Source organism: Mauremys mutica, chromosome 24, assembly GCF_020497125.1.
Source record: "Mauremys mutica isolate MM-2020 ecotype Southern chromosome 24, ASM2049712v1, whole genome shotgun sequence".
NCBI classification, from domain to species: domain Eukaryota; kingdom Metazoa; phylum Chordata; order Testudines; family Geoemydidae; genus Mauremys; species Mauremys mutica.
Window position 1 is genome coordinate 4,754,790 of NC_059095.1, and position 26,951 is coordinate 4,781,740.

The window sequence follows — 26,951 nt, forward strand, 5'->3', positions numbered from 1 at the left end:
AAACCCAGCAAGGGGGCGGGGGGAAGGGGGCTCCAGGGGGATCCCCAACCCCACAAGCCAGAGTCAGGTGCCCCGGGGCTCTGAGACTCGCTGTCATGGGGTGGTTTTTTGCAGTGTAGACTTATCCCGGGCCTCCCTTGGATGGAGTCATGCTGGGGTGAGGGAGAGAGGAGGACCCTGGTTTACACAGCTGGGCAGCCTGGATGGTTAGCGGAGATGCAGAACATCCATCATTCTAGGCAGCTTCTTTTGCAAAACGGTTGGGCTACATGGGGGGGGGGGTGTCTTTTATATAATTTTCTCCTCCCCCCCCCATGATGTGCAATGCTTTCAGCATCCCCCCTCCTTCACCCTCCCGCTGCTGTTGTATGAGCGTTCCATCACGTGACTCTCCCCCCCCCCCGCCCGCTCAGAGGTGGGTGGGACCCGTTTCATTCATAAATCCTCTGGCTTTTAAATCAAAATTAAGGTGCTGGGGATCGTTGGGAGCTCATTGGTTTTCCCCGTCTATGGAGCCCATGAATCGCAATTAGGTGAGTGGCTCCCTACCCCGTCCCCCCGCCGGGATTCCGGCCCGCGGTCCAAGCTGAGGCGGTTGTTGTGTCTTTGCAAACAGAGATGCCTCGAGGCTGTGATTTTTCTCTCTCTCTCTCTTGCAACCATCGGGCGCTTTCCGTGGACGAAACAGAGTTAAAACAATTGGAAAGGCAGCAGGACCCTCCCTTGCCCGGCTCAGGTGTCCGGCTGAGGAATTGCATTCTCGTGCTGGGGGTGGGGGGAGGAACCAGACAGAGCTGTTGTTTACAGGGGGGGGGGGTGCTGCATGCTATTCCTTCGGGCGATCGCGTTGTTTTTAAAAGCTTGATTGGACTTGAGGGTGACCCTAAAGCGGGGGGCTGGCTCGCCCCCGTCCGAGCGATGCTGAGAGGACTCAGCACATGAACCCGCTTTCCGTGCACACTAGGGAACGCGAGCAGGTGAATCTGACTAACAATGCCCAGGCGGGGTCTTCTCGCCCACCGCCAGACAAAGCAGAAAGGCACCTTTGCAAAGATCCCGGGGGAGCTGGGGTGGACAGGGAGCAACTCGGCTTGTGACAGCTTAAAGAGGGGCGAGAAATAGCAGCCGGGGGCAGGGTGACCAGACAGCAAGTGTGAAAAATCGTGACAGGGGGTGGGGGTAATAGGAGCCTATATAAGAAAAAGACCCAACAATCAGGACGGTCCCTATAAAATCGGGAGATCTGGTCACCCTAGCCGGGGGCGAAGGTGCAGCGGAGCCCCCGGCTGTGTTTGTTTATTCCGCATGCTGCTTCCAGCCCTGGAGCCCAGGGTGAGTTCGCTCCGGGGGGTTTCACCGCTGGGCCCGAGGGACCAGACCCAGATGCAGAAGTGTTTAGTGAAACCACGACCGACCGCCATCATCATCTTCTTCATCCTAACAGGCAGCTGGCGAGGCGTCCCTTATACTAATAAATTAAAAGAAGGGGGGGGGGGGAAACCCTTCAAGCCCCAGTCAAAGGATAGAGCATGGCTGGAAGAATTAATGGATTAAGATTCTGATCAGCTGATTGTATTACTACTGGCCCTCTGCGTGGGTGATGCAGTCACTTCCGTGTGGGTGGGTGAGAGAGAGATGGGAGTCGATCACTTTTCTGGAGGGGGTGGGGGGAGAGAGAAAAAACCTCCAGGGGTCCTGCTGGGGCGAGCCGGGAGGGGTGGGGGTGGGAAGCGGCCTTGCTTTCAAAAATTCTCTCTTTGAAAGGAGACTGTGCACCAAGGAGGCAGCCCAACCGCCCCATCATTTTGCAATTGATTTTTGACATCTGGTGAGAGAATGTTTAACTATCTGCTGAAATCAGGAGTACAAAGGAAGCAGCGGGGCAGGGAGTCGGCTGAACGTAGGTGCTGGAACGAGGGGGGCTCCGCACCCCCCCCTGGCTTAACGTGGTTTCCGTCCTATACAGGGTTTACAGTTTGTTTCAATGGCTCCCAGCACCCCTATTTCTTATCCCCCCTTCCCCGCTCTGAGCTAGATGCTATTTCTGAATCCTGTCCCCAGGGAGGCGAGATCGCTTTCCTTTTTGGCCATGATGCTAATAGCAGCTTATTATTTGTAATGGTCTGTGACAGGAGTCTATCCACCCCTTTCCTTATTAGCGTAATCGGTTATTTTGGTCTGGCTAAAACAAAAAACGGCAAATACGTCTTTGCCTCTATTCACCGTGTCAGCTGAGCTCGATGTTTCTCTCCCAGCTGGAGAGAAAAACGAAATGTCAAGTAAAAACCTACCAGGAATCATAATGTAAAAAAATAATAATAATACAGATTTGTATGTGTTGGATTCATTTGCTAACACCGAGAGAAACCCGCACACAGAGGAATACATACTCAGGTGCAGGCACAGAGGGACATATGCACTCAGATCTGCATGTGTATCACACACAATACACAGAGTCACTACACACACACACACACACAGATCTGCATGCATATGACACACACAATCTCACAGTACGCACTGAAGGCCATGGACACAGTTCCGCATTCATGTTACACACATTAACACAATACACTCAGAGGGACACACACAGATCTGCCTGCATATTACACTTAGTATGCATGCGTATTATAGACACACCCTACACATGCTTACACACAGACACACATGCATGTTATGTCCCTTTACTGCCTGTCACTCACACCACACGCACGTGTCCACGTGCGCACACACACTCCTCCTTTACACACCCCTCCCCTGCCTACATTCATGCTCACGTTCTCAGGAAGGAATTTTGCTCCTCTTAGGCCCTGAACTGCTCTGCTGGGAACCCCTTGCACACAGCTCTCCTACCAGACCAAGCAACCCCGGTTGCAACATGGCTGGTGGCACAAAATGGCTCAGAGCTGGCAGGATCAGCCTCCTGGCACAAAGGCGTGTGCGTGGGTACGAATGTGTGTGCGCATTTGCATGTCTGTGACTTCCCCCCTTTGATCTGTCCATGGTTGGGGTTATTTCACACCCCTACTAGCATGTGATGCCTCTGGACAGGAAGTGAGGAATCTTCCCCCCTGCCTCTGAGCATAGTCTCAGAGGCAGACTGGACAGGTGAACCAGCCTCTGGAGTGAAGGAAGGCTCCCCACACCCACCTCATAGGGGGTGTTAGTTCCCTGAGGGTGGTACAGGGTGGCCCCATTGCTGAGGGAGGGCAGGCTATGAAGTGTCCCCCTGCTGCCAAACATGGGGAGCGAGTTGGATACGAGTTGTGTTCCCTTTTGATCCCATTACAATGGTGGTACAGGCGCACGAGCACTGAGCTGTCCAGGCTACAAGAGTAGGTAGGTGGATAGATCCACCCATGACAGGCAGACCCCAAACTCACTGGCCTTGCATGTCTCCTCTAAAGCCCCATTGCTGGGGATTGGCCTGGATCTGGAGACCAGTCTCATACACGTAGCACTGATGCTCCCCTGAAGATGATGGGGAGTGCGGTTTGTGCCACCCTATGTCCTCCTGGGAGCCAGACCCCAGCTGCCATGCAGTCCCCAGAGAGCCCAACTGAGGTAGCAGCTGGCTTGCTGCATACACAGCGCTTTGTGCGTGTAACGGGTTTTTGTAGGCTGGCAGAAGAAGCCATCCAAGGTGCTGGTGGATTGTAGGGAATCAAACAGCGCCAGTTGCCTGGCAGGCAGGATGCTCCCATGGCAGATGCAGCCCACCATGGCGTGTTTACTTCTGTTTATCAAAACTTGGGCTGGCCTTGGAGAGAGATGGTGGGTGTGTACGAAGGTCCCAGCGTGGGATCATCATCATCTGCACGATAGTAGCCTCTAACTGTGGCTAGGTGCTGTACAGACAATGTTTTGAGACAGTCCCTGCCCTGAAGAGCTGACATGCTCAATAGACTAGACAGAATTATCCCCATTTCATAGGTGGGGAAATTGAGGCATGGAGCGAGTAAGTGACTGTCCCACAAGTGCACAGGGTAGGAACTGAACCCACATCTCCAGAGTCTTAGTCTCGCACCGGAGCCACAGCTTCCTCTCCATGCTTAATCCGCCCATCTCTTGCCAGCTGGCCTGAGCCCTATAGGAACAACCAAAAGGCTGGAGTCATGGGCTCTGCCACTGGCCAGTTGGGTAACCTTGGGCAAGTCATGGGCTCTGTGCCTCAGTTTCCCCACCTGTAAAATGGGGGTAGTGATACTGACCTCCTTTGTAAAGTGCTTTAAGAGCCACTGCCAGATAAGAGCTACTGGATCCTTGGCTGGAATTCTAGATAGCCAGATTCAGGCTGGGCGTTAATGGCCGACATGGCTCCACAGCAGTTTGGGTCAGGAACTGGAAGATCCTCTATCCGAAGGATACTGGGTCTGTCCAGAGAGGGACTGAGAGGAGTAGGATTTAAGCAGGATGCTGTGGTTAACACCCAAGAAGCATGGGGAGGGATATTTAATTACCACGAGTGGCCAGAGCCTGGGGCGAGGTCCCCTTTGAAAGAGGGGTGCCGGCCACTGGTGCTGTCTTCATGGAAGCTCAGAGCTGCTGGCACTTTGCAGAGCCTGTCGCCAAATATACCCCAACCTTGCCAGCCACAGGAAACCAAGAACCCTTCCAGTCAGTAAGCACCAGACTCCTTCATTCCTCCTACCCCCTCCTCCTCCCCCCATTCCTGCAGCTCCATCCAGCCCTCCCCAGGGAGATGCCTGGAGCTGGGATATGCTGGAGGGACTTGGGGTTTGCTCAGCCCCAGGGCTTCCAAACAGGCAACATATCCCCTGCCCCACCTTGCAGCCAGTCTTGGCGGCCTGCCCTGCTTCAGGCCGAGGGCTGCCCGTGCAGCCGTGTGTTGTGGGAGGAGAGAGACGCTTTGATGCCCAATACCCTGGTGATGTGCTTGTTAAAAACACACAGTGAGAAGGAGATGGCCAGAGCCTGTTGTATGTATCATCCAAATGGCACTGGAGTCCAGCCATGCTGCACGCTGGAGTGTCTGAGGATCCCCGCCCGCCTTGGGTTCCCCAGAGCCCAGCTTGTAGGGGGTCAGCAGCCATTTGCGCACTAAAGGCCTGGTGGGCCCAGCCCAGCCCAGCCCCAGGCTCCTTCCTTCTTGCCCCACCAGCTCTTCCATTCTTCCCCCAGCCCCTGCAGCAGAGTTTCCACCAAGTGTGAAGCGGCCTCTTGCCACGCCCCCTGCCCGGGCCCCTTTCATCTGGGGCCAAACATCTCCCGGGCGGCGCCAGCCCAGGAACCTGTCTCCTTGCAGCGCCCGGGCCAAGACAATGGCGGCCTTGTTCCCCCTTCCTGTCACCATGGAGATGAAATTCCTCCATGATGGGGGGGGAAAAACAGGCCCGACATTCTTATCTGCCTTCACCTCCCTGGTCACCACAGGCCCCAGGCCCTTCCCCAACTGCCCCCTTGCAAGGAGAAGCGGGGGGCAGGCCAGCCCAGACCCAGCTGCCACTAGGATTGGGGTGGGAGTTTGGCACCAGCTCAAGATGCCCTGGGCATGGGTGACCCTGTCCTAGCATGCTCCATAGGGCTGGCTTTGCTGTCTCAGCCTTCCCTCTCTCTCTCCAGTCTGTTCTCTTCCTTTCTTTCCAGCCCCTGATCTCCAGCTCCTTCTCTTTCCCCTTTCGCTGGGGACCCCAGGGTTTTGGGGAGTCAGGGGTTGGGTGGGAATCTTGTTCTCCAGCACAGTCTGAAAGCCCAAATCTCACCAACCCCACTCAATACTATGTTGACTGGAGCCCAGGGTTGGATGGGAGGGCAGCCAGACCGTCCCCCAGGAATCTAGAGCCCTGTGCTGGGGGCACCAAGGGAGTATGGCCAAAGGGGCACAGTGAGCGGATGCTCCCCCTGGCACAAGCCCTGCACCCTGCCCTTGGAAGCTCCTGGCAATGGCCAGGATGATGATACAGGCAGTTCAAAGCAGCTTTCAGAACTGCGAGTGGGAGGCAGCTGGGAACTCCCTACTGGGGGCAGGGAAGGAACTTGCTGAACTAGGCTCAGGGTGCATCTCCAGGCAGGGATGGGGAAGAAGGAGCAGCTCCCTGATCTGGGGCCTCCTGCACTGGGGCTGGACTCAAGAGGCTCAAAGGCCAGACCCTGATGCACAGCAGCCACCCCCCAGGATGGCCCATTGCTGGCTAGTCAGTGCCTGGCTCGTGGCACTGCTTGGCTAAGAGATTGGTGCTGTTTAAACTTGCTAAACTGCTGCTACCTTTATGGGCACCCCTCCTGCATGTTCCCCCTTCCAGGGGGAGTGCTCTCATCCATGCATGGGGGGAGGGAGGCAGATGGGAAAGACCCACCCCCTGACAGAAGAGCAACTAGTGGAAGAAAGGTTGGTCTAGTGGCTAGAGGAGTGGGAAGCCCAGTTCAATTCTTGGCTCTGCCACAGATGCGGTGCGTGACCCTGGACAAGTCGCTTAGCCTCTCTAGGGAGGAAGGCTCAGGTACAGACTTCTGTATTTTAACACCCAAAATCCAATTCAATCCCTGCCTCCCAGCAGGCATCTAAATACCCCCCCCAAGTCCCACCCCCACCATACTCACCAAATATCCCAGAGAAAAAATTAACTTTGCAGCATGCTCAGGAGTTTAACAAGACCAGTCTCCGCTCGTGCACTGAAATGCAGCCCACTCTGGGGTAGAACGTTAACAGCACACAGCAACACTATACATCCACTTCCAAGGAACTAGGAAAGCAGAATGTAATTGCAACCACTGAACCAGGTTCTCACACCCCTGTGCTTGTGGAAAGCACCAGCAAGTCTTTAATGACCCTGAGCAATCAGGACATCTTAGTTTCCAATCTGATCCTAAAGAGGGCACCACTATCCCATTGACTCAAAGAAGGGCACCACTTATTGGTACTGAGTCACTCCCACCACTCCCTTCCTCTGCTCTAGGATACAAGCAACATCCACTGACAATTACAAGCTACAGCAGGAGAAGAGGCTACTGCATTTCTCCTCTACAGGTCTCCTCTTCCAGATCGGAACAGGCCTGATTCTACTTAGCTTATGAGAACTGACAAGATCACAGTCTGGTGGCAACCATGAAAGCTACCGTGCCCCTCTCCCTTCTGGAATGTTGTCTGATTCTCTTCAGAAGCCACCCCCCAGCAATTAGCCACAATGTTCTTCCTTAACATTGGATGCAGGCTCGGGAGAGGCCCGTGGGGTGGTGGCTAAAACACTGCCTATGAACCTCATCACAATGACAGCGAAAGCAAAGTGCCAGTGCTTCAGTTTAACCAGTTGCAGTGCAAGCCAGAGGAGCCTAGCTAACTGCACTGGAGGGTGACTCTCCAGAGAGGCAGCCTATACTGCTGACCCACTGCCCCAGCTGTGACCCAGAAGGTGGAGTCCAACTGCCACAGCTGCTCTCCACTCAGTGCTACTTGCAGTGCGGGTTTTGGAGACGTTATTTTGTTAGTATTCCTGGAGACCCTAGCATGTTAGGTGCTGTACACACACACAGTGTCTAACCAAAGGGCTCATTTAGCCTCATTTTACAGGACGGCAGCTAAGGCCCAGAGAGATTCAGTGACTCTCCGACGGTCACGCAGAACCGATGGGAATCAAACCCACTCCCGCCTAAGTTCCAAGCCAGGACCTGAAGCACACGGACAGTTTTCCTCTCCTAGCTGGGCCCCCTGAAAGCCTTTCCCTTACACTGCCACCCTTGCTGAGCCGGGATGGCTGTAAACCAGGACGCCTGAGAATGAAAACTCCACGGACCATCACAGATACCCTGAGCCATCCAGTTCTTTCCTTCTGAGACACTGACAAGAGATGGCTGGAGTGGTTCTACAATCACCCACTGTTTCAGCTTTGCTTGTGGTAGCATTGCGGGGACCCCTACTGAAGAGAGGGCTCTGGGGGCAGCTGGTGGGGCTTCATGCACCAGGCTAGGGTGTTTCAAATGCTAGTGCCTTGTCTACTGGAGGGCTCCTCCCAAGGCTGGTGCCATTGCACCTGGAATGGAGGCCGATCAGGGAGCGTGACAAAATTCCTCCTCTACCTTGCTGGGTCCTGCGCTTATTGGCGGATTTGCTCACCTCACAGATTCACCCTGTGGGTCAGGAAACAGCCCAGAGACCTTCCCCTCTGCTAGAAGCCACAGTCCAGGTCAACTCCTCCTGTGTCAGATCAGGAGTTGGGAGGTTTGTGGGGGGACCCAGGCCCGCCCTCTACTCCGGGTTCCAGACCAGGGCCCTGTGGACTGCAGCTGTCTATAGTGCCTCCTGGTACAGCTGCACGACAGCTACAACTCCCTGGGCTACTTCCCCACGGCCTCCTCCCAACACCTTCTTTGTCCTCACCACCAGACCTTCCTCCTGGTGTCTGATAACACTTGTACTCCTCAGTCCTCCAGCAGTGCCTGCTCACACTCAGCTTCTTGCACACCTCTTGCTCCCCAGTCCCCCCGGGACCAGAGTGAGCCCTTTTATAGCATCAGAGGGGCCTTAATTAGAGTCAGGTGCTTAACAGCCTCACCTGACTCTTAGCAGGTTAATTGGGGTCAGGTGTTCTCATTAGCCTGGCACAGCCCCTGCTCTGGTCACTCAGGGAACAGAAAACTGCTTATCCAGTGGCCAGTATCTCTCCCTTCTGCTGTTCCCAACTGGCCTGGGTCTATCACAGGGGCAAAAAGCCAAGTGCGGACAAGATTGGAGAGGGCATTGTGTTTGTGTGTGCATAAGGAGGTGACCTCACCATGAGATTCATCTTAACCTCTGATCATCCACCCTGGGCTGTGGAGGCTGCTGTTTGTGTGGGCAGAGCAGGGTTGCAGGGACAATGTGGGGATGGAACGTGAAAGAGAACTGGGAAACTTGGTATGAGAGAGGAGGCCATGTGGTCTAGTGGTTAGCACACATGGGGGGAGGGGGCTGTGTCAGGACTCCTGGGTTCTACTCCAGCCGTGGGAGGGGCATGTGGCCCCACCCACCTGCTATCCATGGCACGTCTAGCTCCCATCCCAAAAGGAGAAAGGTGGCCCCAGGACCAGTGAGTGAGACTGGCTGAAGGAACTGCTGGCTACTGGGGACTCACCGGTGAGATGCTGCCTCTCCTCTCCCTCCACAGGGCGGATTGCTGCCTGGGAGGAGCCAGGGCAGCGTGGGAGGCAGTGAATGGGCCAGTAGGGGCAGCTTTCCCCAGATCCATTCATCCCCATATATCCCCCACCCATTCATCCACCCCTCCCTCCCCGTATACACACCATCCATTCCCCCCCCCCATCTCTCGGGCTTTAACCCATCAAGCTGCTTCTGTGCCTGCCGCCCACAGACACGCCCCCTCTCTAACCCAGCCCGGCCCCCCGCCCGGCCTTGCCCGTGGGCCCTGTTTAACCCCACCCCACCAGCCCCGGGGAGGGGGCCGGGACTAAGCGCCACCCGCCGCCCCGAGTCACTTTCACGCGTGGGCTCGAGTCCGGGCTCTCGGCTTGCAGCGGCTGGGTGGGCGGGTGAGCTCATGGAGCCGCGTGGGGAGGGGGCGGCTTCATTCCCCGGGGCTGGAGGCGAGGGGGAGCCGGTGTCTGCGCCGCAGAAGCCTGCAGAGCACAGGGGCTGGCGGCTTCCCTGCCGGGCGGAGGATGACCAAAGCCCCCGGCGGGCTGGAGCAGGCAAGAGGAACTGGGGGGCAGGGAACCAGAGGTGGGGGGACCGACCCCATCACACCCCAGTGTTAGGAGCCCCCTGACTCCTACCAGCCTCCGGACGATCCGCCTCGGCTCCGATTCTTCCTCCCTTTTCTAATTCGATTTACCTGGGCAGGCACTAGCCGAGAGGAAGTGCGGGGAAGGGAGGAGACGGTGTGTGTGATGGGGCGGGGGCTGGACCCAGGCAGCATCCGAGCCCCCCCCGCGATTGGTGCTGCCGCCCCAGCCCGTGTGAACGGGGGGGGCGGTGAACCGGGATCAGATCCGGAGCGAGGCGGGGACGGACCTGCCCAGCCCAGCCCCAGCGCGTCCCCTTCACTTCTCGCCTCCACGTGCGAGATTTTCATTCTTTTGTTCCCGGGGTGTCATTTTTGCCTCTTGCTCTTCCCGACTCCCAGGAGGACTTTCCAGCTGGGACAGACCATGAGCCATGACTTGACTGCCTGGGACAACACGACCGAGAGCACAACGGTACGTGCCCCAAGGGGGGTGGGTGGGAGATGGATTCCCCCCATCACAGGAGGGGTCCCCTGCCCCCCCCACCTTGCACTAGCCTCCCCATGTGAGTCTTTGCACCTGCCTCCTTCCCAGGCAGGAGATCCAGGTCTGAGGCTGTTTGAGATCCATGCAATCGTGGTGGGCAGGACATCCAAAGCCCCCGGCTTAGCTCCATCTTTCCCTCCCCGGCACCTCCCGGGAAGATTTTCTGCTCAGGAAGCTGGAGGGGATCTTCCCCTTGTGCTCAGGAATAGGGGGGAGACAGATCTTCCGGTGGGCATCCCAGCAGAAATCACTCCCTTGCTGTTCTGGCTGGCGGGAAGTGGGGCCGGCTGCTCAGGGTGTGGGTCTGAGAGCAGTGGGAGAGAAAAGGCCAGGGGAAGCAGCAGGCTGGGAGCTTTGGTACCTGTCGATATTATTCTTTGGGGGTGGGGTGGGGGAAAAGGGAGAGGTCAATTAACAAAGCTCCCCCGTCTGTGATAGACACACCCCTTCCTCTGGGGGTCAGTGAGTCACACACTCAGGGAGGATTTTGGAAACAGGACCAGGTCACTTGGTGATCGATGCGAACATCAGCAGTTAAGCCACCGAATGACGATCAAAGTTCATGCTCTAGGGCCTTGGACAGGCATTTGTCCACAGGGGTCAGGAACCCCTTTAACTCCCCCCCCGACACACACACACTAACACACACACTAACACACACACACACACACACTAACACACACACACACTAACACACACACTATGCGAAGTGAGGGCCTTTCTGTGATGCCCTGGGTACCGTCCTACCAGATGGAAGTGGCCAAGAGGTGGGATTCTGTCCTTCTGTCTAGCCAGGTGCAGTTCCCATTTCCCTCTATCCATAGAACCTAATAGCAAAACTCCCCCCCTCTCCCCACTATACCAAGGCCCTGATTCGGCCTCATAAGAACGGCCAGACTGGGTCAGCCCAAAGGTCCATCTAGCCCAGTATCCTGTTTTCTGTCAGGGGCTGATGCCGGGTCCCCCAGAGGGAATGAACGGAAGAGGCGATCGCCAAGTGATCCATCCCCTGTCGCTCATTCCCAGCTTCTGACAAACAGAGGCTGGGGACACCATCCCTCCTACCCTGGATGAGGATGGCACCAAGCTGGGGCAATCTATCCCTGCTTCTGGTACCTGCTGTTAGTCTCACTTGCACCGTGGCCTGGTGCTTAGGTAAAGAGGGAAATAAGCTTAAACCCCCCCACCCCTACCCCACAGTACCTCACCCAGGTACATCCCACAATCAATGGACATTGCTGGTGAAAGGACTGCAGGGCTGGGCCTTCTACCTTCCATCCTGGGCTACGTCGGTCGTCGCTCTGATGAAGGACTGGGCATGCTGCCCTGATGGTTTACAGACCCCTGAGGCTGGGATCAGGGGAGGGATTGATTCTGTGCATGGTTTTGTCAGCTCTGCTGGGTTACAAAGTCACGCTGCGAATGGAAACACCCCACATCGGGCGTTCTACACCTGCTCTGCTGCTAATCATTGGTCTGTGCTCACGGGGACCAGATCCTGGTCTTTGATCAGAGTAAATCCAGATTGGCTCCGATGATTTTAGTGGGGTCACTCCAGATTCACCCTGACGTAGCTGAGAGCAGAGCCTGTCTTACATGAGTGTTAGTCGAGGGAGCAGCCAGGGGTCTCCAGATGAGGGCGCTATTCCAGCTTATGCTGGAGTCCGGCCCCTGCTCAGATCTTGGCGGGGCGTCAATGTTCTGTATCCACCCCTCCCTCCCCAGGGCTAGCCCACCCCACAGGGTATTGAACACTCCCCTGCCATGACATCAGAGCAAGCCCGAGAAAGCCAGTTGGCTGCCTGTGTCATGTCACACAGCAGCTCCCGCCCAGCACAGAGCGCCACCTGCAAGCGGGTATTTCCAGGGCAGGAAGAATTTGTGTAGCCAGATTGGGAGGCGGGTGGCGCATGGTACTGGGGTCACTGACTGTCCTGGGAAAGAGGGAGGAGAGGCCAGACTCTGCCACTGAGAGAGAGACTCAGGGGGAGGAGTGAAAGACAGTGGAGCCAAGGCAGAGGAGAGAGAGATGATGGGGGTGAAGATACCCAGGGCCAGGCGAGTGAGAGAGGGAGCCGGAGGCCATAAGACACAAGGGGAGCCGCAGCAGCAGCCGCCCACTCAGCAGTGGACATCTGCTCAGTGACTGCAGCAGGGAGTTTAAGAGCTTGCAAGCAAAGTCCGTGAGTCATCCACCTTCATGCTGGGCCCTGGGGAGATGACTCCGCAGGAGCCACGGAGGAGGGCTGGGCCCAGATGGGTTCCTAGAGCTTAACTAGATAGATGCGTGTCTATCGCGACGGATGGATGGGTGGGTGGGTATGTGGGGGGGGGGGACAGACTGAGGGAAGGAGGGGTGGGTATGTGGGGAGATGGATGGATACACAGATGGGTGGGGGGGTAGAGGGATGGATATACAGATGGGTGTGTTGGGGAAGGGAGGGGTGGATGGATACACAGATGGGTCTGTGGGGGGAGGGATGGACCGAGGGAGGGAGGGGTGGGCATGTGAGGGGAGGGACAGACCAAGGGAGGGTGGGGTGGGTAGGGAAGGAGGAGTGGGTATGTGGTGGGAGGGAATGGACAGAGGGAGGGAGGGGTATGTGTGGGGATGGGTGAATGGGTGGATTGATGGGTGTGTGGCAGGAGGAAGTGGTGCATGGATACCACAGATGGGTGTGTAGGGGGAGGGAGGGGTGGATGGACAGATGGGATGAATATCCCATCATGCCTTTCTCCGTCTCTGCCAGGGCAGGGGCTGGAGCATCAGGCTGGCTGGGCAGGAGGCCGGGGTCCCCTCCCCCAGACCATGTGTGGGGGTACCCTGGTACCCCCAAGATTCTCCCTTGCACCAGGGCAGCTGATTGAAAGCTAAGCCTGGCCCAGCTTGCTCAGAGTCCCCCTGGGCAGCAGCAAAACCCTCAAATGTCAGGGTAGGAGACAGACCAGGAATAGCCGGGGTCACCCTTGGCTGTCTGCTCCTGCTGCTGCGCTGCAGCCTGCGGCTGAGAGTTACCAGTCCCCCCCGGCCTCCCCCCACTGCTGCCACCAACTGCCCTCGGCCCAGGGGAGTGGCTCCCGGGGGCAGGGGGCACGCAGCTGGGGCTCTGTCTGTGGCTGGTTATCATCTCATTTTCCAGCTGAATTAAAAAATAGTCACGTGACTTTGGTTTCCTCCTGACATCACGATGCGTTGCCATGGCAAAGGCACCCCTGTCACCTGACCAATTTAATGTTACATTCCTCTCCCCCGCCCCCTTGGCCTCACCTCCCCTGACAGCTCCAGCGCTCCCCCCTTTCCCACCCCCCGCACCTCAGCTGTCACTTCCGTCCGGGGAGAGGTGCCCCAACTGATCCATGCAGCAGGGGTGGGCTAAATGGGGGCAAGCCCCAGTGTCCCCCTACCCCCTGGGTTTGGATTAAGGGTTAATGGCGTCGGTCTGGGATGCAGGACTCCTGGGTTCTATTCCCCGGTCTGGCTCTGCGGGAAGAGTGTGATCTAGTGGTTGCAGCAGGGGCTGGCAGTCAGGAGAGCTGAGTTCTAGCCTTTCTGCCCACGTGCCCCTCCCCACCCCCTGCATGCTGCCTGCCCTCAGTGCATGCATGTCCTTGGCTAGGGCCCAGAGGATATGGGAGGTGAGATCCAGCCAGACTCTGTTCCCAGGAGGGCACGTGGGGACAAAGGAGTGAAGGGAGGTCAGTAGGGATCACTGGGGTGAAGTCAGGTCAAGTGAGTGCTCCCAGGATCGTGGCTGGGGTGAGACTTTGGCCCGGGAGGAGTCGCTGTTTCCTAGGAGTGTCCTGGCTGCAGCCCAGTGGTTGGGGGTCGGGGGAGACACTGGGAGCAGGGATCAGTGGATGAGACCCCTGGGAAATAGCAGCCATCGCTCTATGGAGCAAACATGCCAGGCTCTGTGGGGGACGGTGGTGGAGCAAACTGGGGTTCTCCTAATCCAGGAGCATCAGCTTTCCGAGATAAAAGCAGCCTCTCTAGCCTCCAGTGAGCATCTCAGTGCAGAATGGTCCACGCACGGCCAGCAAGGACTGGACGCTGTCAGAGATGGGCCTCTGCTCTGCCTTCCCAGCTGCCCCCATGAACCCTTCCACACACACTTGCACACTGCCATCTGCTCATGCCACAGGCGTGTTTCACCCACTGCCGCCCAGCTGGGAGGGGGGGCGAGGAGCTGTCTGTGCCAGCTGTCGGAGCGTGGGCCCTGCTACCCTTGCGTGCCCCAGGCCTGTGAATGCCTTTCCCATGCAGCCACTGGGGAGGCACCTGCCTGAGCCCAAGGGAAAGCCCCTGTGCCGGGCTCCCCTGCACTGCCGGTGGGAGTGCGCCGGCCCCGTGCTCAGTCTGCTCTGCCTGCAGACAGTGCCCAGCGAGGTGAACACGCAAGATGGGTATGTGCTGCTCCTCGTGCTGCTCTCCATCTTCATTGGAGGGACCCTGGTCCTGCTGTCCGGGATCCTGATTATCTGCCGCCGGTGCTGCGAGACGGACCGCAGGCACTCCAGGTAAGGGGTGGGGGGGGGGGGGCTCTGCCATGCGCTGCACCACCCACAACCCCCAGAGCCCGTCTGCTTGGGTCGGAGCGGCCAGAACTTCTGCCTCAGTGCCTACAGTGCCTCCTGGTGGGAGAGGCTGGGACTGGTGTAGCTGGGAGCTTGGTAGCTGAGATCCCATTTTCTCTACAGTGACTGGTCCAGCACCAAACATCTGAGTTCAGCAATAGCATTACCATAAAACAGTGTGAATGAAGGGGCTTCTGATCAGGATCCATCATGGCTGCGGAGACGCCAGTGGAGCAGAAGAATTTAATTCCCTTGATTAGCAGCTCCGTTTCGCCCAGTGACTAACAGCCCTGGCCTCTGAGCGGGAGAGACGGGGAAAGCACCTCTCCCAGCTGCCAACGGCTTGAAGCCAAGCCCCATACTGAGCCGTCCATTGAGCCCGGCGCCTATCCCTGCACCCAAGCTGGCACCCTTGTGCCCTTGCACTGCATCTGCCCAGCCTAGCATCCCGGACCCGCGCCCTTGCACTGCATCCGCCCAGCCTAGCATCCCGGACCCGCGCCCTTGCACTGCATCCGCCCAGCCTAGCATCCCGGACCCGCGCCCTTGCACTGCATCCGCCCAGCCTAGCATCCCGGACCCGCGCCCTTGCACTGCATCCGCCCAGCCTAGCATCCTGGACCTGTGCCCCTGCACTGCATCTGCCCAGCCTAGCATCCCGGACCCGCACTCCTGCACTGCATCCACCCAGCCTAGCATCCTGGACCTGTGCCCCTGCACTGCATCCAGTTTCCAACCCAGGTGCCCCTGCATTTCTGCTCTGCACCTGACCCAGCACCCCCAGGCATGCACCCTGTACCCAGCCCAGCACCCCAGTTCTCTACATCCAACCTGAGCTCCATGTCCCAGTCCCAGCCCGGTTCCCATAGACCACAGCCATCCCAGAGACAAGCGGGTTTTCCTAATACAGATTAAATCCCTGAGCAAAGGCCCGGAATCTCCCACTGGCTCCTGGGATGAGAGACACCCCCCACAGGGCTGCCAAAGTGAGATGCCCCAGAATAGCCTCCCCCTCTCCTCCCAGGGATAGCTGGACTCCAGAATCCAGTCCTAAGATCCTGTGCATGGAGATGTGTACATAACGTGTGTGTCCTGTATAGGCCGGAGCGTGGTGTGCATGTGTGTGCCATATGGGCTGGTGTGGGGTGTGTGCCATACAGACCGGAATGTGTGTGCAATGTATGGACCAGCACTCTGTACAGCCTGATGTGGACCAGTTTGGGGGTGCTGTGCAGCCTGGCTGTGGGGTATGTGTGCACAGTGCAGACTGGTGGTTTTGCACGTGGTATGGACCAGCAGAGGTGTTGGGGTGTGCACCGTATGGACTGGCGTGGGTATGGGAGCATGCATGTGCCCTAGAGACTGGTGTGGGAGCTGTACCGAGTGCACCAGTCTGTGAATGTGCAAAACCATCCCAAGTGCTGCACCGCACCCACTCCCCTGCCAATAGGGCACGTGGCCTGGTGTCTGGCTCCCTGTCTGTGTGCATGCTAGAGCAGCCCCTGGCACCATTGGCTTGCGGGGTGGGGGACACTGAATAACCCGTCTCCTCTCCTTTCTGTCCATCCTTTGCCCCCTCCCCTCTCTGGGCCCTGCTCCCTCTGTCCTTCTCTCTGTCCTTCCCCATGCGTCTGTCTCTCCCCCTCCCTTGCAGAGCCAGTGATGACCCTGAGAAAACCAATACCACCTACCTGGATGACTCTCAGCCTCCGCAAGGTGAGCGCCACCCCCCCAGCCCGCCGGCCCAGCCCCAGCCCTGCCCATGGAGATCAGCAGGAGATGGTCGCTAGGGCTGGATGTGTGTTGTCATGGAAACCGTTTCCCTACATCTCAACCCCCATCCCGTGCAAATATACCTGCTGTTCACTGTGGGGGGGTGGTGGTGGTAGGAGGCTTTGGCTGCCCCCATGGCACTGAAGGATGGGGGTGTGGGGAGTCCCAGGAGCTGCCATCCTAAAGTCACTGGGGCCGTCCATGCCTCCCCCTGCAGCCCAGACGCCGCGGCCAAGCCCTGGGGGCTGTTCGCTCCATTCAGCTGCCTAGCGCTGTTACTAAATACCCGCCATGGTGGAGCAGTGCCTCTTGCTGGGAGGGGCCGGACCAGGCACATATATCCCCTGCGGGCTTCCATAGCCAGGGGCAGGAGATCCTGAGCCTGTCCCCTCCCGCTGCTGGCTGGGACCTGAGGGCGCTGGCTCACGGGCTGCCCCTGGGTGGAGCGAGTTTGCCGAATCTCAGCCCAGGTGCCCGTGTCCCACACCAGCCTCCCAGCCGTTGGCACTAGCTTGTGCTGCTTCTGCCCTGCGGGTCGGGGGCTGCCAGGCTCTCACGCCCTCTTCTCTTCACATCTCGCTGCCCCACAGCCGTGGGGCCGCTAGCCTGGCCTGCTCCCGAGGCTACTGAACCAGCCGGCCCCTGTGCCCATCAGAGGGGGTTCCCCGGCACCCCCCCATGCCTGGTGAGCGGGGTCTGAACCTCCCCTCCCCTGTCTCCACAGAGATCACCATCAAGGTGGACGACCCAGACTGCCTGTCAGCCTCCAGCTACCGGGATGTGGAGACGGAGCGTTTCCTCTCGTCCAGCTCCTCCACCGGGCGCCGGGTCTCCTTCAACGAGGCCGCGCTCTTCGAGCAGAGCAAGAAGACCCAAGAGAAGGGGAGGAGGTATGGGCCGGGGGAGGGGCTGGGGGAGGGAAGAGGGGGGCAGCGGGCAGAGGGAGGAGGTAAAGGCTGGGGGCAGGGGAGGAATGGAAGGGGTGGGTCAGGTTTGGGGTAAGGGGGCGTGGGGGTATGGGCATGGGGGAAGGGGTGTGGGGGTATGGGTCAGGGTTGGGGGTGAGGGAAGGGGGTGAGGAGAGAGGATGGGGGAGGGGAGGAGTGGAAGGGGTGGGATATTGGTGAGGTTTGGGGTAAGGGGGTGGGGGACTATGGGTCAGGGTAGGGGTGAGGGAAGGGTGTGGAGATGGGATGTGGGAGGGGAGGAGTGGAAGGGGTGGGATATGGGTCAGGTTTGGGGTAAGGGGGCGTGGGGGTATGGAAGTGAGGGGAAGGAGTGTGGGGATATGGGTCAGGGTTGGGGGTGAGGGAAGGGTGTGGAGATGGGATGTGGGAGGGGAGGAGTGGAAGGGGTGGGATATGGGTGAGGTTTGAGGTAAGGGGGTGGGGGACTATGGGTCAGGGTAGGGGTGAGGGAAGGGTGTGGGGGATGGGGGAGGGGAGGAGTGGCAGGGGTGGGATATAGGTCAGATTTGGGGTAAGGGGGAGTGGGGGTATGGGCATGGGGGAAGGGGTGTGGGGGTATGGGTCAGGGTTGGGGGTGAGGGAAGAGTATGGGGGATGGGATGGGGAGGAGAGGAAAGGGTGGGATATGGGTGAGGTTTGGAGTAAGGGGGCGTGGGGGTACGGGTGAGGGTTGGGGGTGAGGGAAGGGTATGTGGGGGAGGTACAGGGCAGGGCAGGAAGTGCAGGTTCCCCAGGTGGGCACTGAGCCGGTGCCCCCTGCAATGTGGGGTTGTCTGTCGCCCAGCCGGATGGCACGGCCCATGCCCCGGCTCCATGGGGACAACGCGCTCTGAGGGGCAGGCTGAGGGACTAGGCTGGGCGAGTGCCTCAGGTTGGGCCCGTCCTGGCATGTGGGACCCTAGCCTGGGGGGCACCGGGGTTGAGGGGAGCCTTGGGAGCAGGGGGCCGGGGCCGGCTCCGGCGACTCCCCGTCACCCAGTGCCCGTGGCAGGTACACGCTGACCGAGGGGGATTTCCACCATCTCAAGAACGCCCGGCTGACCCACCTCCACGTCCCGCCGCCCGCCCTCAGGATCATCACCATCCACGAGTGTGAGTCGAGCGAGAACAGCCTGGCCATGTCGCCCCGCCTGCCCCCACCCAAGCCTGGCCTCGCTATCTTCCAGGTGAGCCAGGGCTGGGGCCAGCATCTGCCCCTTCCGGGGCTCAGGAGAGGGGGCTCTGGGGGCAGTAAGGGCCCCTCCCAGGGGGGCAGGAGAGGGGGCTCTGGGGGCAGTGAGGGCCCCTCCCGGGGGGCAGGAGATGGGGGCTCTACGGACAGTGAGGGCCTCTCCCGGTGGGGGCAGGAGAGGGGGGCTCTGGGGGCAGAGGGCCCCTCCCAGGGGGGCAGGAGAGGGGGGCTCTGGGGGCAGTGAGGGCCCCTCCCAGGGGGGCAGGAGAGGGGGGCTCTGGGGACAGTGAGGGCCCCCCCTATAGGGGCAGGAGGGGGGCTCTGGGGGCAGAGACGGCCTCTCCCGGCATGGGGTAGTAGGCACCTTGGAGGCAAAGACAGCCCAATCCCACCCCAGCTTCTGCCCTCTGACCCCTCAGTGGTTTCTCTGTGTCTCTGTCCCACAGCCCCCAGGGGGTGCCCTGCCCCAGACAGCCCTGACCGCCCACGCCATGTGCCCCAGCTCCGCCCTGCCTGGCGACACCTACAACTCCACCGTGGACACCAGCTTTGCCGAAGCCAGCCCATCCATCTCCTCCTCCTCTGGGGAGAGCCCTTCGGTGAGTGCCTCCCCTTCCCCCCGGACCGGGAGGGAGATCACAGCACCCGTGGGTGCTGGGGGAGTGGGGGCAGGAGGGTGGTGGAAGTGGTGGGGGTGGGGACTCTCTCAGCCCCTTTGCACCCCACCCAGACTCAGCATGCCCTGGAGGGATGGTTTAGCAGGCCAAGCATCGGGTGCCACCCCCCTCGGCTGTGGATCCCAGGCAGCGCCGGCTCAGCTCTTCCCTGGCCCAGCTGGAGAACAGGGAAGGGGGCGACTGTGGAACCAGCCCAGGAAAAGCCAACACCCCTCTGGCACCGTGTGGGGGAGCCCTTGGCCAGCTCCCCCCTCCCCTTGCCTGTTGTGCTGGGCACTGCCTGGCCCCCTCCCTCCCCAGAGGTGGCTGCATTTCTATAGTTATGTACAGAGTTAAGCATTTTGATGGTCTTTGGGAGGCAGGGGTTTTAGCTGGGGTAACCCCCCTCCTCCCGCAGCCAGAAGGTTGTGGGACCATCCCAGTCTTTATCACAGTGTATGGACCCCCCCACACACGCTGGGGGACCCTCGCTCTGCAGCAGGGTGAGCTAAGACCCCTTTGCTGGCGCCGAGGGGAGCTGGGAATAGACCCGAGTGGGCTCTGCCTCCCACTCCCCTTTGTAGGCCCGTGGGGGGTTGGAGACTCCTGCACTCAGTGACTCTGGGAGCGGGACGGGGCGGGCGGGAGCTCTGAGGGCATTGTTCACGGCTGGCTGCCCAGGCGGCCCTGGCATTGTGCGTGTCCGCTGTGCCGTGCAGGGCTCCCTGCCGCCCCGTCGCCTCCAATCGCTCTCTGCGGTGCCCACCCCCAGGAGTCACTCCTCCCCCCTCCCTCTGTCCCTCCCCTTCCCCCGCTCCCAGTTGGAAGGGGCCGCCAGGAGTGCGAAAGGCACCGGAGCGGCCAGCGCCGGACCCGGGGAGCCCCCGCCACCCCCTCCCCAGGGCACCGTGCTGCAGTTCTTCACCCGCCTGCGGCGTCACGCCAGCCTCGAGGGCGCCAGCCCCTACTTCAAGATCAAGAAGTGGAAGATTGAGAGCAACCAGCGGGCGTCCAGCCTGGACACCAGAGGTAGGTGCCGCCCCCCCTCAATCCTCGCGGGAGTGAGGGTCAGTCCTGGACCCCGGAGGTAGGGGCCACCCATCCCCCACCCACTTGACTCCAAACTCAGGGGCCACTCAGGGGCCCCGCTGAGCCTTTGGCTTCTCCCCAGCGGCTGCCAGTACAGGGGCCGGCGGTCCCAGAGGCAGGGGTGCTCGCTTCTGTACCCCATGCCCAGCTCCCATCCCCTGGCGCCCTATGGGAACGGCTCCCGATCACTGCCAGGTGCTTCTGTCCATGGCCACCTCCGCCATCGGGAGTGGATCCCTGGGGAGAGCAAGAGCCAGATCCCCAGTGAGTATAAATCCACAGAGGCTCCACTGAGGCCAGTTCTGATCTGCCCCAGCTGGGTCCCTGGCACATTACTGTAGGCGAGTGAACAAGCCAGAGATCAGCCCTGTCCAGAGGGGTCAGAGTGGTTAGCCTGGGCGGGGTCCGTTACCCAGCATGCCCAGGGGGTGACCCCCATATTTGCCATGGGAGGTGCTCGGGGTGGGGGCTGTAGGATTAGAGCAGTGAGGTGATCCCTGGAAATGGCCAACGAACGCGGCAAAAATGACCCAGAGACCATTTTGCCTTGTAATTACGTCCCCCCTGCTTCTGCCCCCACCCCCCCAGCCCCTCCCCTCTCCTGGTGCCCCCCCTAACATCCCCTGCTTGCCTTTGCCTGCCTTTCAGGCTCACCCAAGCGGCGTCAGTTCCAGAGGCAGCGGGCGGCGAGCGAGAGCATGGAGCAGGAGGACAGAGACGCCCATCAGACGGGCATCATCCAGTACATTGCCCGGACAGACGACATAGCCTTCCGCCCCATGGCTGGGCCCTTCCTGCCATCCCCCTCCAGCCCCCCACCCTCTCTCGGCAGGTATTTTTCAGTAGATAGAGGGGATAGGGATGGCTGGGGTGGGGCAGTAGCCCAGGGGGTGGGATGGGTGGTCTCATTCCCAGATGTCAATGTCCACCCCCAGAAAACCAGGTCATAGGCGGAGAGAGATTTCAGCCCCCATTCACCGTCTCCTTTGGAAGGGCCCTGTCATAGGGCGCTCCCGCCCCCCCCCCCACTTCAGGCACCCTCCGGCATGCCAGCAGCGCCTGCCTCCGTTTCCCCTCATTTCAGCCGTAACAAGCACCCAGTCTCTCAATGTCCCATGCAGAGTTGCACCCCTGGGTGTATTTTCTTCACAGGCATGTACAATCGTCCGGAGAGTGCTCAGGGTGAAACCGGCTCTCCCACTTCCCACAGTAAAGCAAAGGAAGAGACTGCAATTTTCCACACACCCTCTCCGGGGCCATCACTTCCAGGTTCCCCGACCTGGGCGTCCCCCAGCGCTCAGTGCCCGGTTCCTCTCTGCCCTTGTTCCAGAGCCCCCCCCCCCCGCCCCCCATCCCCCTCGGAGTGACTCCTTGCCAGCCCCCTGGCTCTGATTCTGCAGCTCAGGGAGGTCACAGACCACCCCCTTTGCTGTGCTCCTCCCATCTGCCCATGCCTGCCTCTGTGTCTCTTCCTTTGCATGGCCCACCTGGTGCACTGGCCTCTTATTTCTTCAAGGGCCAGTATCGCCCCATGACAGCCCGCCCCCCGTAAGTCTGGGGGTGAGGCCCCCAATCCAGCCAGGGAGACCTGGAATTCTCCCTCGACAGCTCTGAAAATGTCCCTGGAAGGTGCCAGCCCAATGCTGGTCCAGCGCCTGCCTGCTGCTTCCCAGGGCAGCCCCTCTGCCTTGCCTGTGCTATAACATTAGTGGGTTCTGCCCCCAGGTTAGAGCCAGCAGAGGCGGGCGGGGGCAGCGTCCCCGAGGCGCCCAGCACAGAGCAGCAGACCATCTACCACGACATCTGGAGCCTGCGGGCCTCCCTGGAGCTGTATGCCTCGTCCGAGCAGAGCAACGACCGGGACTCCGTGCGCAGCGACGGGGGCGACAGCGTCTGCTCGGCCGGGGGAGGCTTCCCCGGCTTCCCCTCTTCCCTGGAGGAAGCCGAGGGCCTGGATGAGCGGCCGTGGGCCCGGCCCAGGCAGGAGAGCGCGGAAGCAGAGCCGGGCACACGCAAGCTGCTGCAGATGGACAGTGGCTACGCCTCCATCGAGGCGCCGAGCCGGGCGGGTGAGGACGGGCGCCCCAAGGACCAGACGGCCTCGGAGAAGCGCATCTGCTTCACCAGCGCTGGGCGCAAGGGCACCATCTTCGAGAGCTTTGAGGGGCACGAGCCTGAGGAAGAGGAGGAGGAAGAGGGGGCGGTGGGGGGGCCGCTGCCCCACAGCCCCCTGGCCTGGTCCCCCTATGGGCAGATGTTCCCAGCCCGGGACGCGCTGCCCCGGCGGGACTACAGCATCGATGAGAAGACGGACGCCCTCTTCAACGCCTTTGTCCGTCACGACCCGCAGTTCGACGACTCGCCCCTGCGTGCCAAGCACCGCTCCCGCACCCACCTGCGCAAGCAGTGGCAGCGCTCCAAGCAGTACAGCGACCCCGGCGTGCGCTACCCACCCGCCCTGGAGCGCCACCGGACCCCGCTGCGCCGGGGAGACAGCCTCAACTACCCCCCGGACAGCCGCTACCACGGCACCCTGCCCCGCATCATCAGCACCGAGGAGGCGGGCGAGGCTGGGGACGGCTCCGCCATGGCCGACGCCGACGCCAAGATCCAGGTGATAGAGGAGGAGCCGTCCGAACTGGCTGGGGACCCCAAGCTGGCTTCCGATCCCTACGACGAAGACTGCCCTGGCAATGGCCAGGGCCTGGGCTGCGTCCCCCAGTCCCTAGGGGCTGAGCTGATGGACAAGATCATGGGGGGCCTCGGGGACAGGCTGTACGGGAACTTGAGAAAATCGAGAGAGAGTCCGGAGTGTCTGGTGGCCGTGGCCTCTCCCGACCACAGCCCTGTCTAGGGGACAGGGGAGCAGACCAAGCTCGCTCATCCACTGAGTCAGGCTTCAGGGCTACAACCCCTTCCACAGCTGGCACTGCCACCACGTTCAGGGCGTTCAAAGGGTGGCGGGGGGGGGGGTACGGATCTGCCTGTACAGACGTGCCCCATGCGAGGGGATCGGGCTCTGCCTGGACGTTCCCGTCACCTTAGAATGGTCCAGGGCGGGGGCAGGCTCAGCCCACCCCGTTTGAGTCTGGAGTGGGGGGTCCACTTGGATGTACCCACTGCATTCAAGGGCTTTGAAGGGCACAGATCTGTGCAGAGGTACCCACCATGTGGGTGGGATCCTGGGGGGCACAGATCCACCCAGATGTACCTGCCCCAGGGTCGTGGGGGGGCACAGATCCACCCAGACACACTTGCAGTGTGGGTGGGTTCCAGGGGGCACAGATCCTCCCAGACCCACCTGCCCCAAGGGTGGGGGAATCCCCGGTGAAGCAGCCCCTACCCCCAGGCAGGCCTGGCAGCCGGAAGGGGTTGTTACGGAGGCGAAGAATGTTTGCCAAAGCAGGCGACTCTTGCACGGCCAGCAGGTTGGTTTTAAGGAACCTGTACTAATAACCCCCAAACTCTTACCTCACGCCGTAGAGCTGTGTAGCACATATGACCCCCCCCCAATCCTGGGTCACGGCCCCCTCCCCTGCACACCCCACGCCCCCCACCCTCCTCTCTCTCTCTCTGATTTTTTACAAGCAATAACGTCTCTGTCCGGAATCGTCCTCGCAAAGAAGGGACTGGGGCTGGGATCGGCGGTGCTGGGAGTGGAGGGGAAGGGGACATGGGCCGAGCCAGCCCTGGGCTGGCGGCCTTCCCCTCCTTTTGATTTTGTCCACACTGAAGGAGGAGGAGGGCAGCTCTGAAATTGCTCGTGGAGGGAGGAGTCGGTGGGGGCAGCAAAGCATGGGCGGGGGAGATTGAGGGCTGGAAAGGTGCTGCCCCCCTGTGCCAGTCACTTCCCTCCTCCCACTCTGGGGAAACCTCGACCCAGGGCAGGGCTCTTGGGCTCTAAGCTGGATGCTCTGGTGCTAGGACCTACGGGAAAGGAGGTACAGGGAGCAGCTGGAGAGGGGGCCCAGGGGGCGATGGTCCATAGGGAGGAAGGGGAGGGGGTGAAGCTGAGGCTTCCAATCGGACAGGCCCTTCAGCAACTGCTGCTAGAAAAATCTCACTCTCCAGGTGCCAAATTGAGGGTGGGACAGACACCCATACAGTGCCATGAGGGGGCAGGAACTAGAGCCTATCCCAGATGTCACTGCTTCCTGGGGGGTTGGGGGGGTGCTTGTTTCCCATTCCCCCAAAAACTAACCGGCTCCTCCTCCCTATATTACTGGGTCTAAATGGGAGAAGGGCCTGGAGCTAGCATGCCGGGGGGGGGGGGGGGGCCAAGGGGAGTCAGATCTCCTAACTTCCCTTCTGCCCCCAGCAACCTTATACCTGGAAAGCCAACCCCCCCCCCTTGAACTGCTCCCCCCTATTCTCCCCCAGGGAGCAAAGCAATGGGCTTTATTTATTATTTATTGATTTTTATAGAACTGGATGGATTTGCTGCTCCACAGGGGGGCGGGTTCAGCTTTTTATTGGGTTTCGTTCATGTCTCAAAGGATGAGAAGCAAAAAGCTTTATTATCCCTAAGACTCGGTCAGCGCAGGGGAAGGTGTGGGGGGGAGGAGACGCCAGCCACATGTGTATCCCCCTCACACACCTTGGTGCTCTCGTCACCCCCGTTCCCGGCTGCGCTTCGACATTTGCATGCGATCGAAGAGGCCGGGTCGTTCCTCTGCAGAGTCTGTCCAAAGCACTAACATGAAACCACAACTCAGCCTTTTTAAACCTATAAAGAAAGACCAAGTGTCGAGAGTTTGCCGCGCTTTGTTATTGCCTAAGTGCCTTCCTCCAGCCCCCCAGACACGGCCAGCCCCGGCCCCTCGGTGGGCCATTGTAAATGACATGGCCCATGCTCCAGTGGCCTCCTGGGCAGCATGAGGGGCACCAGACGGGCTCCCAGGGCAGGGAGCTGATGGCAGAGGCATTCGAGCTACGACTAAAGAGCCAGGTTTTGACAGGAAGGAGGGTGAGTCTTGCCTGGGGTGACTTCCCCAGGGCTGGGGCCCCTGGAACTTTCCAGCCTGGGGGGTCCATTTGCTCTTGCTGTCATTTACCCCACTACCAAGTGGGGGCTGTTCTGCTCAGGGGTGAACGATGGCACAGCAACCCTGGCCCCTTAAACCCAAGGGGAGGGCTCCTTCCGCAAGACCCATTTTAGCACAATCCCAAATTCCTGGGCCGGAAGCAGGGCTCTGGCCTATGCTCTGGGGTTCAGACTCGAGCAGCCCAGGCCCTTCCAGCCGGCAGAAACTCGGGTGTGCACATCCCCTCTCCCCTGCGACCCCTTCCAGAGCAGAACACACCAGCATCAGAGCAATCCCTGCAAGGGGGGCCTGGACGCACAAGGCCTCTATAGGGGCTGAACCTGCCTTTCTAAGGCCGACCCATCCTAGCAGAGCCCGGTTTGACTGTTGGAACGGAGCCCAGGGAGGCTCAGGGACTGACAGCTCCTTCCAGGGCTGGAGGTGAACGCTGGGTGGGCCCAGCTCCCCTGGGCTGGGGAAGGGGCTGCCCTCTCCAAGAAGCTGGCGACTGCTGAGCACCACAGCAGGAGCTAGATGGGCAGGACGTGCCCAGCACTAACCCCTGGGCACTAGCAGTGCAGCCGCTGAGGGAGGGTGGGGACAAGACTCAGCAAAGGCACCGGAAGCCTAAATTCATCCATTGCCTGAGCACACGGAGAGACGAGCTCTCCTCCTCCAGGAGGACGGAGGACGACACAGGCAGTCAGAACCTGCAAAGGGGGAGAGGAGGGGACTATTTACACTGCGCTAGACCAGGGGTTCTCAAAGGTCATTGCACCACAACAAAAATTACTGCATGACCCCAGGCAGGGGGAGCGGAGCCTGAGCCCACCCAGCTCCCGCTGACAGGGCCAAAGGCAGCCCCGGGCACAGGGGCGCGCCAAAGCCTAGGGCCAACGCCCCAGGGAGTGCGGCTCGGGCTTCAGCCCCAGTAAGTCTAAAGGCCAGCCCTAGCGACCCCCTGAAAACGGGGTCGCGACCCCGAGTTGGAGAACTGCTGCGCGAGGCCCATCGTGCAAGGTGCAGGATAGATGAGCAGGATTCCTGCGAAGAGCAAATACAGGGAGGGCCAGGCCCAGCTTTTAGGGACCAGCTGCCCTGCTACCCCCATCCCTGATATGGGGACAGCCCTAGGCCCTCAAGGATTCAGCAGCACCACTGCCCCCTACAGCTGGCTCAGGGCAGCTTTGGCATCAAGAGCAGGCACAGGGTGTTCCCTTTGGCACCAAGTGGCCAGTGGGGTGCATTCTGCTTGAGGCGCTCGGGCTGAGGTGGGGGGCCCACCTGCCACAGCCACCCCAGCACAGACCTAGTCTTAGCCTTGTGCTACAGGCTTTTCCACGACGGAGGAAGCCAGAGAGGAGAGACGTGTCTCTACTCCGGCTCAGGCCTGGACTCTCCCTGGCCTGGCAGGAAGCAGAGAGCTCCTGAGCAGGGCGGGGCCGGAGACACCATATGCATTTGGGGACCAATC

The 26,951-nt window shown here is 60.1% G+C and overlaps 1 protein-coding gene across 9 annotated transcripts; it reads left to right on the forward strand.

The window, feature by feature from the left end:
* The first annotated feature begins 428 nt into the window (after nucleotides 1-428).
* Nucleotides 429-25,865, forward strand: LOC123355734 (CACN subunit beta associated regulatory protein). 9 transcript variants are annotated; one of them, XM_044998335.1, is made up of 10 exons: nucleotides 429-533; nucleotides 10,077-10,149; nucleotides 14,486-14,739; nucleotides 16,451-16,512; nucleotides 17,294-17,459; nucleotides 18,529-18,703; nucleotides 19,155-19,307; nucleotides 20,186-20,393; nucleotides 21,102-21,285; nucleotides 22,179-25,865. In XM_044998335.1, exons 2-10 carry the CDS (start codon nucleotides 10,102-10,104, stop codon nucleotides 23,305-23,307), a joined length of 2,379 nt encoding a protein of 792 aa, XP_044854270.1. In that variant the 5' UTR covers nucleotides 429-533; nucleotides 10,077-10,101; the 3' UTR covers nucleotides 23,308-25,865. The 9 variants fall into 9 exon arrangements, with proteins under 9 accessions (XP_044854270.1, XP_044854274.1, XP_044854272.1 ...); XM_044998339.1 differs by having other exon boundaries at nucleotides 14,594-14,739; XM_044998337.1 differs by lacking the exon at nucleotides 429-533 and adding an exon at nucleotides 8,701-8,719.
* The last annotated feature ends 1,086 nt before the right edge of the window (nucleotides 25,866-26,951 follow it).